Here is a 16,036-nt window from a genome sequence, read left to right on the forward strand (position 1 = left end):
CCTCCGCGAAGACTGCGATCGTTCTGACAATTGTTTGAAGAACTGTTGCGTCAGCCCTCTCATCGCCCCTGTCTACTTCGTGGTGTTTGTCCTCATGGCCCAGTTTGTGCTGGTCAACGTGGTGGTGGCGGTACTCATGAAGCATTTGGAGGTATGGCGACCATGACAATGGCAATGACACGACAGTTTGCAAATCTTATTTCATGCATATTATGATGACGCTTTACAATAACAATGACACGACAGTTTGCCAATCTTATTTCATGCATATGATTATGACGCTTTACAAGACTACTCACAAGAACGGGCAAACGTGCAATGCATATTCTCTGAATCAAATATGGTTCAGGAATTGATTTAGATATTGGGAAGGAATTGGGTTTTTTCTACCATCCCAAGAGACAAAGTATCAAAATTATCTTTCATTCAGTTATATCAACGACATAAGTTGTTTTTGTTTGTTTTTTAAAGAGAAACAATATTTGTGATAAATTCAATAAAGCAATGGCCTTTTCTTCTTGTTTTCTAACAAATAAAATTCTTTAAGAGAAATAGATTGGGTTTTTCTTAAATAATTGACACAATAATTTTGGCGTCACAAAAATTTTAATATCATTTTGGGTTTTTTGAGGACGCCAAGACTTCAACTTCTTACTCATCTTTACCCATTATTTAACTCATAGGAAATGTCTGTCCTATTTCGAAGCTGCAACCCTTTGCCCTTTCTTGTTCATTAAAAATGTGATGATAACGCACGTCTTGCATTATGATACAGAATGGCTTGGTAATCTGTCGGTTTTGTTCAAAGATTTCATATCTCATCTACATTACATTCCAATGATTGTCATTAAGAAAAACTCATAAAATCATCATTTGATCATTGACAAAACTAATTCCTTAATCTTTTAAGAGTAGTCAGATTATACTGCCGTACTCTTGAAAAAAAACATAATTTTTGAAAATTTGGCCAGAAAACTCGTCCTTCAAATATCGATCGATTTAAAGGACCCTCATCTTGGCAAAAACTCTCAAACCTGGGACTTCGCGAGAGTTTTTGCCAAGATGAGGGTCCTTTAAATCGATCGATATTTGAAGGACGAGTTTTCTGGCCAATTTTTTAAATATGGGTTTTTTTTCCAGAGTATGGCAGTCTAGTGCTTGCAGCGTATCATTTGTGAGATATTTCAAATCTTTAAATATAAGGCATAAACAATCAATTTTCTTATTAGATATATCTTAAATTCTTAAAAGTGGACTAGGAAAAGATTAAAGTACTCTTTTAATCCATTGACATATTGAAACTATTGTAATGAATCAAAATTGTTTTTGATAATCTTAAACATTGACACCAATCATATTCAAATATTTTAGCCTGTTATCTTTAAACGATAATTAAAGATACCGACTACCATGTAGGGGATAATAATTTAGACAAACGTTGAGAGATTTTTAAAATTAGAGTCAAAGAGTATTTATCAAACAAAACAAAAAAATTAACTTAAGATAAGATCACCTAAACAACATTTTAATATATAATTCTTTCCGTAAATTATTTTTTAAAGTAAGTTTTATAATGACATTTGTTTTCCTTGAAATGCTACAATGGCGCCAACCAGCCCGTACAACCATATAATGTAACTTTTTCTTACACTGTTTCTAAACTCTTCAATCGCATACGTCAGATTGCTTTATCTTTATCTTCTTGTCTAAATATCATTCTTAACATTTATCAATGATGAATGGAGATGTCTTACTTTCCATTTATAATTATTTTTTTTGTCTTGAAAATAATAACTTCACGCACTGTGTACAATTTATTTAACTTTAAATATTTGTATTTCTTCCATTACAAAATTGACACTTGATAAACTTTTATCGCTACTTCTCTCACTCTCAGCTTTACACAAATAATAATAATAATAATATCAGGCTTTCATGCGTTTATAAATTAATTATTCACTTGTTTTTCCATAACGATTTTTGATGTAACTAACACATTGACCGATTGAAAGTGTTTACGTGTGTTCATTTACCGAGTGTGTTGCTGTCAAGTAGCACGTGTGTGTTGCTGCCAAGTAACAAACAATCACTCACACCTAAAATATTTCTGAAGACGTTTATGGAAGGTCATTAAAACCAAAAAAACCCACTTTTTTCTCACTTAATCTTGAATATGAATAAGTTCATGGCTGGTTCGCTTCGCTTCAAGCATTCATTTCATAGTGTGACAAGTAATAATATGCAAGCTATGAAATGCCTACTAATATGATCATTATACACATTACAGCACTGTCTAAATCAATTTTGCGCTAATTTTGCTCTTTAACCAGGTATCTTTCGTACTCTGGAATAACATTATACAAAAATTTAGGCACAAAACCTCGTCCTTCAAATATCGATCGATTTAAATTACCTTCATCTTGGGGAAAAAAAACTCTCAAATCTGGGGCTTTGCGAAGTCTTCCTTATGTCCTAGGTTTAACCGGAAGGGGGGGGGGGTGGTGTCCAAGATGAGGGTCATTTAAATCGATCGATATTTGAAGGACGAGTTTACTGGCCAACTTTTTAGAAACATGTTTTTCCAGGTTGCGGGATATGACTGATATTTAAATTTTTAAAAGGTCTTTTTGATTTTATATTTTACTTTTTTTTATTTTACTAGTATGGTCTATTCTGCTCATGAATCTCTTTATCATTCTCTTCAACAAATCATATGAAGTACAGTGGACTGAGTTTGATGAAACTAATGACGGTCATAGTCACTGACTTTTTGAATTTTACATTAACACAAGGCTATTTAACGTTCAGTTCAAAAGTAGAATATATTTAAGACACGAATAAACATATGTGGAACTCACAATGTTATAAGAATACACAGTTAATGATAGTGATATAATGATAGAAGCAGAAGAAGAAGAACGAGAAGAAGAAGAAGAAGAAGAACGAGAAGAACCAGAATAAGAAGAAGAAGAAGAAGAAGAAGAAGAAGAAGAAGAAGAAGAAGAAGAAGAAGAAGAAGAAGAAGAAGAAGAAGAAGAAGAAGAAGAAGAAGAAGAAGAAGAAGAAAAGAAGAAGCAGAAGCAGAAGCAGAAGCAGAAGAAGAAGAAGAAGAAGAAGAAGAAGAAGAAGAAGAAGAGAAGAAGAAGAAGAAGAAGCAGAAGCAGAAGCAGAAGAAGAAGAAGAAGAAGAAGAAGAAGAAGAAGAAGAAGAGAAGAAGAAGAAGAAGAAGAAGAAGAAGAAGAAGAAGAAGAAGAAGAAGAAGAAGAAGAAGAAGAAGAAGAAGAAGAAGGAGAAGAAGAAGAAGAAAAAGATGAGGAGGAGGAGGAGGAGGAGGAGAGGAGGAGGAGGAGGAGGAGGAGGAAGAGGATGAGGATGATGATGATGATGATGATGATGATGATGATGATGATGAAGAAGAAGAAGAAGAAGAAGAAGAAGAAGAAGAAGAAGAAGAAGAGGAAGAAGAAGAAGAAGAAGAAGAAGAAGAAGAAGAAGAAGAAGAAGAAGAAGAAGAAGAAGAAGAAGAAGAAGAAGAAGAAGAAGAAGTATATGGAAGAGGATTAGGAAGAAAAAGAAGATGAAGTAGAAAAAGAAGGAGAGGAAGAAGTTAATTATAAAAGTATTGAATCAACTCTATTTCACAGCAGGCTTTTAGGTCTCATTCTGTATTCGCCGAATTACGACGACATAATAAAACCACACCTGTCATCATTTGCGCTAAATTTTTCGAAGAGGTTGGTTATCTTTTGCGCAGTGTTCTTTTATTTTTTACTTATCTGTATTCACGTGCGTAGTTTTTTCTGGTAATTTCAGCAATTCACACCACATTGTACTTTAATTGAGAATTCAATTTTCACTGCGAAAAATGAGTATTGGATTATCTAGTAAACGGAAGAAAGAATAATTTTGTCAAATCAATCGACAATGTCACTTTTCACTTTATATACTTCATTTTTTCTTTCAAATATATCTAAATCTTTAACTTCTTTTCGGTTTTATTCACCATGATGTACATGGAGAATGACCAATATATATATATATATATATATATATATATATATATATATATATATTGTTATATATTGATATAATATATATATGGAGATATATATATATATATATATATATATATATATATATATATATATATATACTCATATATATAGGAAATGCGTCAACTAGAATTAAATAAGGATTCATGGAGGTGCGAATTGTCTCGTGTAAACTAATCAATTTCCTTCAAAAACAATTCATTTGATCCAAGCTTAATGAATGAAATTTCACTCAATAGTTAACTTACACAAAATATTTTGACTTGGTCCACTGTGTTTCACTCGTAAATAACTTAACTTAAATTTTAACCATCCTTCACAACATTCATCATCACAACCTGTGGAATGTCATTTCCTTTTTCTTTATCTTTTCTTACCATTCTTTTCTTTTTTTTTTTTTTCGTTTACTTTTTAAAATGATGAGATCCCAAGAATTATACCCTCTGGTTTGGAAATTCAGAATATTTTAATGTATTGATTTATTCTAAAACGTGTTTCAGTAGCTAAGGGAACTCATCAAGATTACTGGTTAATGTTTCACTTGATATAACCGTGGTGTTAGAGAATGTCTTGGTCGTGGAGAATGGTAACTCAACATTGACGAAAATAGTAACAATGGAGAGGCTTCGGATGGGAACAATACAAACAATGGACGCTTTGGCTACAAACTCTTCGTCAGCACAATAGACAAATAAGTAGTTGTGCTGACGAAGGGGTGAGAAATACTCATAAACACGGATGGCAAAAAAAAACAATAACAAAGACCTGAGTGACGTCAATTTTTTCTATCTATAAATAGAATTGCCTGACGACCGAACAATATGTCTTAGCAGATATTTTAAATAACTATTTGAGTCAACGAGTGGTAGAATTGATTTTACTTTTAAAATGATTTGCAAGTTACTCGTATATCAATGTGTAAAAAATAGTTTTGTAAATTTTAGATTAGCTTGTAATTATGTGCTCGTTGGCGAAACTTTAAAATGGGCTGTATGGAACAATTTTCAACCCCCCCCCCCCCCCAAGCCTATTTTTTAAAGAATAAATTGAAAGGCTTAACGTTGGGTTATTTATCTCCGTATAACCTTGAACATTCTCTAATATCTTTCAACGCTTTTCTTCTCATTTCAAGCTACTATGATATCAAATTATAACATATATATTTATCTAATAACTCTTAAATTATTGACATGAATGAAAGCATGTTGCATGTACGGTGTGTGCATTCATCATCATCACAGGAAACGTATAAATACAAAGAGTTGGATGATGAATTAGATGAGGAGCTGCGAAACGAAATGTACGCCTTGGCACTGGCCGGTAAGACTGACGCAGAAGACCTGGACAGCAAGGTGATCAGCCGTTATCTATTCTATTCTCTTTTTTTTTAAATAAAAATATCAATAATTAATTTAATCATATCATAGAATATTACGTTAGATTATTTGTCTTTATTTGTTCATTTAGTATTGACCCTTTCACGACGGGAATGGAGTACACTCTAGCCTGAAAAAAAATGATAATCAATTTCTCCTAATATTTATCCTAGTAAAATTACAAAATTAACCATTTTTACGAGAGAGAGAGAGAGAGAGAGAGAGAGAGAGAGAGAGAGAGAGAGTGAGTGAAAGAGAGAGATAGAGAGAGAGATAGAGAAAGAAAGAGAGTGAAAGAGAGAGGGAGGGAGAGAGATAAAGGGAGAGAGTGAGAGATAGAGAGAGAAAGAGAGAGATAGAAGAGGAGGGAGAGAGATGAGGGAGGGGGGAGGGGAAAGAGAGAGAGAGAGAGAGAGAGAGAGAGAAATAGACAGATAGATAGATTGAGAGAGAGAGAGAGAGAGAGAGAGAGAGAGAGAGAGAGGGGGTCAACGAACCCTGAACCTGATTGCTGTTTGGTTAGGTCTGTGATTTTATTTGAATAGATATTGGGAGTAATTATTTTTTTTATGAAAATTAAAACCTGTCCTCAAAGGGTTAAATGTAGTTAAATAGACCACTCAAAATCTTTTGTCCAGTTTTTGTTGTTTTTTTTTAATTAGTTTTTTAGAATGATTAGATAATTAAGGTAACAAACCATGTTTTAATTTAGATAGGAAGGTATCTTAGTGAAATTTGTCTGTGTACAAATCAGACTATAATATTTCAAATACAAATTAACTTAAGGATAAAAAAAGAACGAAACATAGTTTCTAGATATTTATTAGCCTTTTATTTTATATAGATAGTATGCGCGTGGCTAAGAAGCTCATAACATTGCCATCCGGAAGTATAACGAACCAACACCCAAAACTGTGTGTAACCATGAACTTTTATAGTCTGGTTGATAAAATTTAGTGAGAATCACTCACAAATACGGATGGCAAAATATAATAACAAAGGCTTGAGTGACGTCATCTTCGTTCTATCTATACTTAACCAGTTAACTCCCGCACTCTAGAAATACAAGTATTTAAAAATGTGACCAGAAAACTCGTCCTCTCTAATATCGATCGATTTAATTGACGCTCATCTTGGCAAAAACTCCCTCAAACCTGGGACTTCGCAAGGTCCCAGGTTTGTGATTGCTGCCAAGACGAGAGTCATCTAAATCGATTGATAATAATTGAAGGACGAGTTTTATGGCCAACATTTTAAAATAGAGTTTGTTTGTTTTTCCAGAGTACGACAGTTAACTGTTCAAACACAACTGCGCATCAATTAAAAGTTACATTCTATTTTTTCAATGTATATAAAGAATTCTTAATGTAAGATTTCAATCATAGCCAAATCAGTAACATTTTATTTCTATATCATTTTCAATAACCCCACACGCGAGACAAGCTATTTAAGCAGTTTCATTATTATTGCAGAAGTTCTGAACACAAGTGATTATAACACAGCTCCTCAAGCAATAAAATATCGATAATGGGCGGATCAAACCTCTGAAGTCCCGATTTTCAAGATCGGCGGATCAAAACTCTGGTCTACATACATACGAGCTTTACGCACCATGTTTTATTAAATTTGGGCGGATCAGACAGACCTCTGATGACAACGTTTGTAGACGTCAGAAAAAAAAATGAAACATGGTGCGCAAAGCTCGTATGTAGACTTCAGAGGTTTGATCTGCCGACCATCGATATTTAATTAAAATAACAAAGAATCTTTTGAACTCAAACCTTTTCGAAAACGTGAAAGAACACCGCATACACAACTCCTCATTTACTTATTGCAATGCCTTTAACAGTTTTATTTCAATTTTTGGCTGAGGACGTGTTTGAGCCCAAAACGTTTATTCTGAAAAGCTTTGTATTTTTGATCAATACCTTTACGGCGTACAAGCTTCAGAGAGCTTACCCTTACTTTCATACTATCATTACATTTTGAAACACAGATGCATCTTCAGCATGAATTTACTAACTTTTATTTATTAATTTATTAACACTTCTTCTCTGGGCTTATGCATTAATTTTTCACTCACTTTCAAATTAATTCTTGTTCATTTTTTTTTCTTTGCATTATTTTAGCATTTTTCAGAATCTTTTGAACTTTAGTAACAAAGGTGAAGATTATCTTATTTTATTATTACTATTATTATTGGGATTTAGATCTTTGGGTATTGAGGGAATGCATTTGTTACCTTATTCACACCCTTTATTGGTGACCAAGAAAAAAACCTTACTCAGTCCCTTTATTGGTGACCAAGAAAAAAAAACTTTTTCAGTCCCTTTATTGGTGACCAAGAAAAAAATCCTTATTCGGTCCCTTTATTGGTGACCAAGAAAAAAAATGTTTCAGTCCCTTTATTGGTGACCAAGAAAAAACCTTATTCAGTCCCTTTATTGGTGACCAAGAAAAAACCTTATTCAGTCCCTTTATTGGTGACCAAGAAAAATACAATCAAGGGACAGAACCATTGATAAGTGCATTTCCCTCGTAACTTAGTTCACTATCCACAATTTGCAGTGGCTACTGATTTTAAGCTTGAATTTTAATTTTTATGCAATCCAGCTTTCAAACTCAAAAGTCAGTCAAAAGGGTTTATCAAAATTCTCAAAATTTAGACTGTTGATGCTATGGTTTAGGTAAAATACTCAAAGTACCCGCTAGCCAATATAAGAATATCGACACACACAACTGTGTGTAATATTTAACGTTTATTGTCTAATTTATATAATGTTGTGAGAACTAATACCAACCGCCTGTCCAAAAATAGTGACAAAGAGCAGAGTGTCTTTAACTTCGTGCCTTAAATAGGGATTCAAGTCTCAATTGGGGGTGGGGGTATATTTCTTTTTAAAAAGTAGTCCTTCGGTGCCTTGAGGCTTAGAGCGCCAAAACGACAATAGCAATTGCTTTGTCTCTGTCGGAAAAAATTGTAATATCGCCTTTGAGGCGTCATGTCACGTCCTACATGTCAAGTGTTGCTATTGGCTAGGGACCTCTTGTAAAGTGCATTGAGCACGTTTAGTGGATATTGCCCTATATAAAAGCTTAAGTTTTTTTGGGGTTTTTTTTTTGTTTGTTTTGTTTTGTTTTTTGTTTTTGTTTTTGTTTGTTTTTTGTTTTTGTTTTTTTTTGTTTGGGGTTGGGGGTAAAACTAATTTTTGACGAAAAGCTAAGTTTTGTATTTCTGATTCAACGCAACATATCGGATTGGCAAAATGAGTGACGTCTTGAGTTTTTATTATCTTTACACAATAACATGGGTTCCAAACAACGTGCACTTATTTGCAGGTCTGATAACCTAATTCATTATGGGCTCATTGTTGTAATGGAAAATCTCAAAAAATGACGCAAAAAGTTGTCTATTACAACTATGTTAAACTAGACCCATAATTGCGTTCGGATGTCAGACCTGCATATATGTACACGTCGGTTTAGAAGGTTTTGCTAGCTTTGCTGTAGATTCAAGCTTTTCCCGAATAAATCACAAGTCCCTTTTTAGTAAATTTTTGTATCGTAGAAGTAGAGTATACCCATAGACTTGTAGTGCAAATAGCATTTTATCATTTAATGTTCTCTATAGAATATATAATTATTGTTGAAAATCAATTAAATATACTACTAAGGATTTCTATATTTTTAAAAACGTTCTTTTATTATCTTAAAATTATAATAATGGTAACAATACTTCCGTTGTTTTTGGAAACACAGTATATGCATAGTTAACCAAATAGCACATACGTGTTCTTCAATAACACGGCAGAATCATAGCCATATCAATGGAAGGACATGTACTTATTTACAAGGACATCCAGCAAACTGACTGTCTTACTCTAGAAAGACACGTATTTTTTTTTAATTGACCAGAAAACTCATCCTTCAAATATCGATCGATTAGTGATAGTTTTTGCTAAGATGAGGGTCATTTAAATCTATGTGCGGCTATGTGGTCTTGTGGTATGACACTCGATTTCGGATCGGAAGGTCCTGGGTTCGAGCCTCGCTCGGCGCATAGTTGAGTCCTTGGAGAAGGCTCTTTACTCACATTCTCTCGCCGTACTCTGTTGTAAAAAGAGTACCTGGCCGTTAACAGCGTTGTCTCTGTCCGAAAGCCATTGTAACATCGCCTAACAGGCGCCATGTCCCGTCCTAAATGTTAAATGTTGCTGTTGGCCAGGGACCCCTTTTAAAGCGCTTTGAGCACATTTAGTGGATATTGCGCTAAATAAAAGCTCTTTTTTAAAAAAAAAAACACAGTATATGTGATGTTAACCAAATAGCACACACACTGTGTTCTTTAATAAAACGTCAGTCTACATGTTTTTCCAGAGTACGACAATTACAATCTGATTGATAACCAAAATCGATTTGGTTTCATCATTATTAGGAAATACTTTTAAGCCAACGCAATATATGGTCCAGCACAGCAAATTTAAATCAAGTCCATAACAGCGTTCGGTTCTCAGATCTGCAAATATTTTGCACGAAGCTTAAAACCCATTTATTGTCGTCGTGGTCTCAAGGTTGTAATTCAAAATACTTTGTCTTTTCTCTGCGTTTTCATTTCTGGAGTTAGATGTCTTGTGACTTGTTATGCAAAGACTTTTCTGTAATACAAGACTTTGTCTTTTCTCTGCGTTTTCGGTTAGATGTCTTGTGACTTGTTATGCAAAGACTTTTCTGTAATCCAAGACTTTGTCTTTTCTCTGCGTTTTCATTTCTGAAGTTAGATGTCTTGGGACCAGTAATGCAAAACATTTTCTGTAATCCAAGACTTTGTTTTTTCTCTGCGTTTTCAGTTAGATGTCTTGGGACCTGTTATGCAGAGACGTTTCTGTAATCCAAGACTTTGTTTTCCTTTCTGAAGTTAGATGTCTTGGAACTTGTTATGCAGAGACTTTTCTGTAATCCAAGAGAGATGGTCACGATATGGTGTACTTGTTCTTTTGAAATTCCAACGTTATCAGCGATATTTCCTGACAAATTGTGGTGTCTGGCCTGCAAATAAGTACACGTCGTATTCTAATTATAAGATAATTGCATAGACATGAAAAACGTTCTATTTCAGTGTCATGGCAATGGGCAATGTTTTAGTCCTTGTTGTTGGTGTTTTGTTGGACTAAAAAAATGAAACACATTTTATAATTTTCTGAATGTGAATTTTAAAACTAAAGATAGGGATCTTAAATGAGCCAGTGAAATGAAGAAATTCACATTTCTCTTTATTTGAATTTCAAAACCCACGTAGAAATGTAATGTTTTTTATTGTCTTTATAATATAGAGAATCCAAATGAATGTAATGTAATTTGTGTTGTTTATTAACCTTAGGATTCCCATCGGATGATTGATGAAGACGCTCTAATATTGAACGATGCCTTAGAGAGTATGAGGAAAGAGAATGAGGTAAATATTGACCCTATTCTTTCTTAATGATGATGTCTTTATTTTTGTTTTGGGTTTTTTTTTTTTGGGGGGGGGGGTTTGTTGTTTTTTTTTGTTTGTTTGTTTTTTTTTTGTTTGTTGTTGTTTTTTTTGTTTTTTTATTTTAATTTTTTTTTTTTGTTGCTAGTTTTGTTTTGTTTCTTTTTTAAATTTTCAAATTTGTATTTTGTTTGTCTTGTTTTGTTTGTTATGTTTTTGTTTTTGTTTTTGTTTTATATTATTTTCTTGGGGGGTGGTGTTTTTTTAGGGGGGGTATTTTTTTATTGTTTTGTTTGTTTTGTTTTGTTTTGTTTTGTTTTTTGTTTTTTATTTTGTTTTCTCTTTGTTTGTTTCTTACGGTGGGGGGGGATGGGTGTTGGTCTTTAATTTTTGTTATTGACATTTGTTTGTTAGTTTTTTTCTTGAAACTTTTGTTGGAATATATATTTGTTGAGTTTGCTATTTTTTGTTTTTGTTTTTGGTTTTTTGTTGTTTTTTTTTTTTTGTTTTTTTTTGTTTTTTGTTGTTTTTTTGTTTTTTTGCTAAGTTGCTATTGCTGTTTGTTTATGTTTTACTGTTGTCGCTGTTGTCGTTATAGTTTTTTGGGGGGTTTTTTGGGATTTCGTTGATTAAACGTTGATGTTGCTGATGTTTTGTTATTGTCATGTTGTCATTTGTTGTTGTTGTTGTTGTTGTTGTTATTATTTTTGGTCCTGATGGTGGTGGTAGTAGTAATAGTAGTGAAAATGATGATAATGGTGTCGGTGCCTTGTCTTATAATAAAGTCAAGCTATGTTGAGCATTGCCAGTCATCAGATGAATAATTATTATGAATTATGCATGTGAAGTAATAATAAATAATGATAATAATAATATAAAATACAAGATACTACCATTCTGAAATCAGAAAATCAGTTGCACAATGTATGTTTACAATCCTCCGGGGGACTGGTTTCACACTTCCAATGAGATTGAAACCAGTATTTTGACGTCACACTTTTGTTCCCTATTAATGAAGCACTGAGGATCGCATTGAACTCTAAAAGCCGTGAAAATATATCCTATAACAGTGTTAGTGTTCATATTATAATGTATTTATTTATATAACACAATCACAATTCATCCTTGACCTTTTCTTCTTTTTCCAAGGCGAAGGACAATGGCATGGATGGTGATACAGGCAGTGGAAATCGGGGGTCAGAGGTCCCAAGCTTCAGTTTCAATGTGCGACCACCAAGTGAGGAACAGTCACGATCGGATGACACGGGAGGTAAGTAAGACAAGACGAAAGAGAGGTTGGATGTGGATTGAACTTTTTTTTACTATATTGAATACTGCATAACACTGTTTGGCATAATAATGAAGATGGGGTAAAGTCGACGTGCACTTATATGCAGGTCTGATAACCCAATTGTCTTATGGCCTCATTGTTGTAATGGAAATTATCCAAAAAATGACACAAAATATTGTCATTACAACAATGTTAAACCATAAGTGGGTTCGGATGTCAGACCTGCATCTATGTACACGTCGGGTAAAGTCAATGTATGTTCAGTTGGATCGAGGAAAACACGGGACTCCCTTGAATATTACAAATATGGTCATACTTTAATAAACAACATTGAAAATAATCTGACTCATATCTGAGTTGCTAAAATTGGTTGCCTGGGTATTTTAGAATGGTGGGCTGTAGGCTGTAGGGATTTCTCATAATATACGATATACTGAAATAGGGTTTCTTTTGGCTAATGTTTTGTCTATTTACCTACCTGATTCACAGAGAGGTTCTTGTGTTCCACCTATTATCAATTTTTTTAAAATTTTTAACCCGCTACACAGTGGGTACTTATTACTCTTTACACATTTCTCTTTTCCAGATATGTCCCATATGAATGCAGCTTTAACCATCGAAGCTATGGCATCCTCTTGGTCATCTATGGACAGCAATAGGTTAGCAGTCACTCCCAGCATGACAGGCAGCTCTCCCAATTCTGAACGCAGCGTCAGGATTTCCTCGCCTCCAATCAGGAGAGCTCATTCTCCATATCTTCTCAGCCTTCAAGGTCATCACGGAGCCCATCGAAGACCTCTGGTCAAGCAGTACAGCATGGACGTTGGATCCGATCCTCAGTTAAACTCTAGCATCCCCGATGTCTTTGAAAAACTGAAAGAAGTTCCTAAACCGGTGGTGATGAGACCAAAAACCAACAATATGTCTCGGTCTCAGCCAAGTCTACGACTTAAAGATTTGAAATCTGGGTCAATTGATGGTAAGCCCGGTTCTCTCGACTCAAAAGACGTTCCAAGCACTGTTGAGGATAGATTACCTGCACGTGAAAGGATAAAGCACAAATTGTTACGAAGTCGTAGTAGTGGGGCTAAATATAGTAGATTTAGAGATAAATACAAACAAAGCAATTTAAATAAAGACGTTTGTCAGCACGAGGGCTCCAATACGAGTTTGTCCAAAGAGAAGATTAAAAAGTCTAACAGAACTGGCAGTAATGATACAGCTTCGGATATGGATGAATCGTTGTGGAGTGATTGGGGAAGTGAAGAAGCTGCGTGTGATGAAGAAGTAAAAATGATCACGGGTGGTACAGAAGACGAAGAAGATGATATACGGCCTACTTTATCTCCATACGCGTCGCTCGAAGAGCGAGACCAGCCTCCCTGTACAGGAACGCCAGGTCGTGCGAGAGGCGATTCCATAAGTTCCAGCAGTCAGTCGACGACACGAGGGGAGAGCACTCCACGTATCAGGGCTTCCCATCCCAAGTGCAAGAGTCCAATGCCACCACCACTCACCAAATCAATGTCCAGCAGAACTCCGGGCATTGATAACACTAGTTTCGAAATGGGCGAAGACATGCATCTACTACCTTGCTGCAAGGCTCGGGATGCTGTCGCCGTTCGACGTAGTAACTCTTTCAGTCCTTCCACGCTTTCACCTAAAACCTTCAGTCCACCTGCAGCACCGTCGCCGCATTCTGATTGGTCCTTGAGCCCGGCACAATTTGTCTATCGAGAGCATACGCCAGTGTCCCCTCTTGCACTTCCACCATCACCCCTTGCATTAGAAGACAGTGCATATAAAATGAGAACTCCAGAAGGAGGTCATAGAGAAAGTGTCAGTCCTGTGCCATCCTCTAAAATGCTTACCGTTCCCTCTCCGCATTCTATTAATCCACACATGCGATCACCATCCCCAACGCCACCAAAGCAAGTCCACCTCGTCCCACCCCCTATTGACTGTGCTCTCAACCCTCGACGTCAGCCTATCGGATCACCAACTCCTCTTCGTCGCCAACAAACTCTCACGCGTTCATCTGCCATCGATCACGATCCCAGCGTCCACCAACGACGCAGCATTCCACACACTCTCTCCGTAGACGGCGCATTCCTAGCACCTCCCGGCATACCGCAGTCATATTCCCTTAACGACCCCTTTATTGAACTTCATGGCGGATGCCGTTCTACTTCTCCCCTTCCTTCTCCGAGGAATTCTCAGCAAACACTTCCTGGAATGTTCACTCGGTCTGCCTCACCTGTTTCTCCTTCCATGTCTTCACAACAGTTGCACCCACCTTCTCAGCAACCCCATCCAACATCAATCCAACCACCATCTAACACATCCATTAACCCAAACCAACCAAAACACCCAAAACAACAACAACAACATCAACGTAAAAAGTCACTCCAAAAACAACAGTACTCCTTGCCATCTCCAAACTCAAGCGACAAATCATCCACGTCACTATCTGTAGATTTTCCTTCACCTCCATCTTTACAGCCGAGTACGAAAACAAACATTTCCTCATCCCAGCATCAAACCTCGTCACCAAAGGAACCCGATGATAACAACGAAAACCGTGATGAAAAGGAAGAACCATCCACGTCACAAGGCAATCCACAAGAAGACAAATCAAAGCCAAATTCAAAACAATTCGATAGCAAGGATAGTACATGACCGAGGGGAATTGAATGAACACGCCGATGCCAACGCTGTGATAGTTGAATGTAGTAGTTTATGACGCGGTTTGTTGAAACTGAGCAACTACAATTTATGAATCTGCTGTGCACTGACTAAACGCTTTTTAAAAAAATAAAAATTTGGCCGGAATTTGAAATGTATATCGATTAATTATAAAGTATCGATAATTTATTGAAAATTATTTTACCTAGAACTTTTTTGAATAGATATTGTTAGACTTCTTGAAACTGTAAGTATGTATTGTTAGACTTCTTGAAACTGTAAGTATGTATTGTTAGACTTCTTGAAACTTTAAGGCTAAATATATTTTGACCAGTGGAGGATCATCAGTATTTAAAGTAGGTAAAGTAATCTCTGACCAAATAAATATCTGAAAAAGTGTGTATAAAACAATGCAAGACAAAGCAGAAAGAAAAATACAAACAAACAAAAAGCATCCCCCAAAAAATAAGCCTGCAGGGCAAGAATTGCTTTTTTCTTGAATATTTCTTTCTGCATAGTCTGACACCCTGACATAGTCACGTGTTCAGATCTGTATCTTATACCAACACCTGCTCCCTAATTCGTCATTCTGGTCAAAATGAAAAAAATGTGTTTAGTCAGTGTCCGGAAGAAATATTATGGTATTTATTTCATATGGTAACACACCATCAGATATAATTTAAGTGTGAAAATCCTGTCTTTGTATGAGAACAATCTATTGATATATAATGTAAATATGAAATCACCAACCACACCGTGAGCTACATTGAGTGTGTACACAGGATTCGATTAGATCTTAAACAGTTAACTACAATATTCTGGATAACACGAATCTAAAAATTTGACCTGCAAACTTGTCCTTCAAATATTGATCGATTTAAATTACCCTCGTCTTGGCAAAATATTCTCGAACCTGGGACTTCCCGAATTATTCCTTATTCCCAGGTTTGAGAGTATTTGCCACGATGAGGGTCATTTAAATCGATCGATATTTGAAGGACGAGTTTTCTGGCCAAATATTTAAATACGAGTTTTTCCATAGCGCGGCTGTTAATTGGTTAAGAAAGTGGCTTAACATGGATGCAACTATAGGTCAAAATGGGTAGTTTAAAAACTAGTAAAGACGTTGAATTAACTTGACGAAGATAGATGATATAGACGT

At 35.4% G+C, this 16,036-nt stretch overlaps 1 protein-coding gene across 2 annotated transcripts in view; it reads left to right on the forward strand.

The window, feature by feature from the left end:
* The window catches only part of LOC144973645 (voltage-dependent T-type calcium channel subunit alpha-1G-like), a 388,470-nt gene extending 373,130 nt beyond the window's left edge, over positions 1-15,340 (forward strand). Inside the window, exons 34-38 of one of the 2 annotated variants that reach the window (XM_078916353.1) lie at positions 1-151; positions 5,294-5,404; positions 10,806-10,880; positions 12,048-12,168; positions 12,776-14,964. The exon at positions 1-151 is cut by the window's left edge and continues 5 nt beyond it. In XM_078916353.1, the coding sequence (XP_078772479.1) occupies positions 1-151; positions 5,294-5,404; positions 10,806-10,880; positions 12,048-12,168; positions 12,776-14,868 (2,551 nt within the window). In that variant the 3' untranslated portion in view covers positions 14,869-14,964. Of the gene's footprint in view, positions 152-5,293; positions 5,405-10,805; positions 10,881-12,047; positions 12,169-12,775 lie in introns of both variants that reach the window. The other variant, XM_078916355.1, reaches the window with a different exon arrangement.
* Positions 15,341-16,036: the final 696 nt, after the last annotated feature.

The sequence above is a fragment of the Berghia stephanieae genome, chromosome 5, assembly GCF_034508935.2.
Source record: "Berghia stephanieae isolate SIO BIC M18660-M18661 chromosome 5, UCSD_Bste_1.3, whole genome shotgun sequence".
Taxonomy (NCBI): domain Eukaryota; kingdom Metazoa; phylum Mollusca; class Gastropoda; order Nudibranchia; family Aeolidiidae; genus Berghia; species Berghia stephanieae.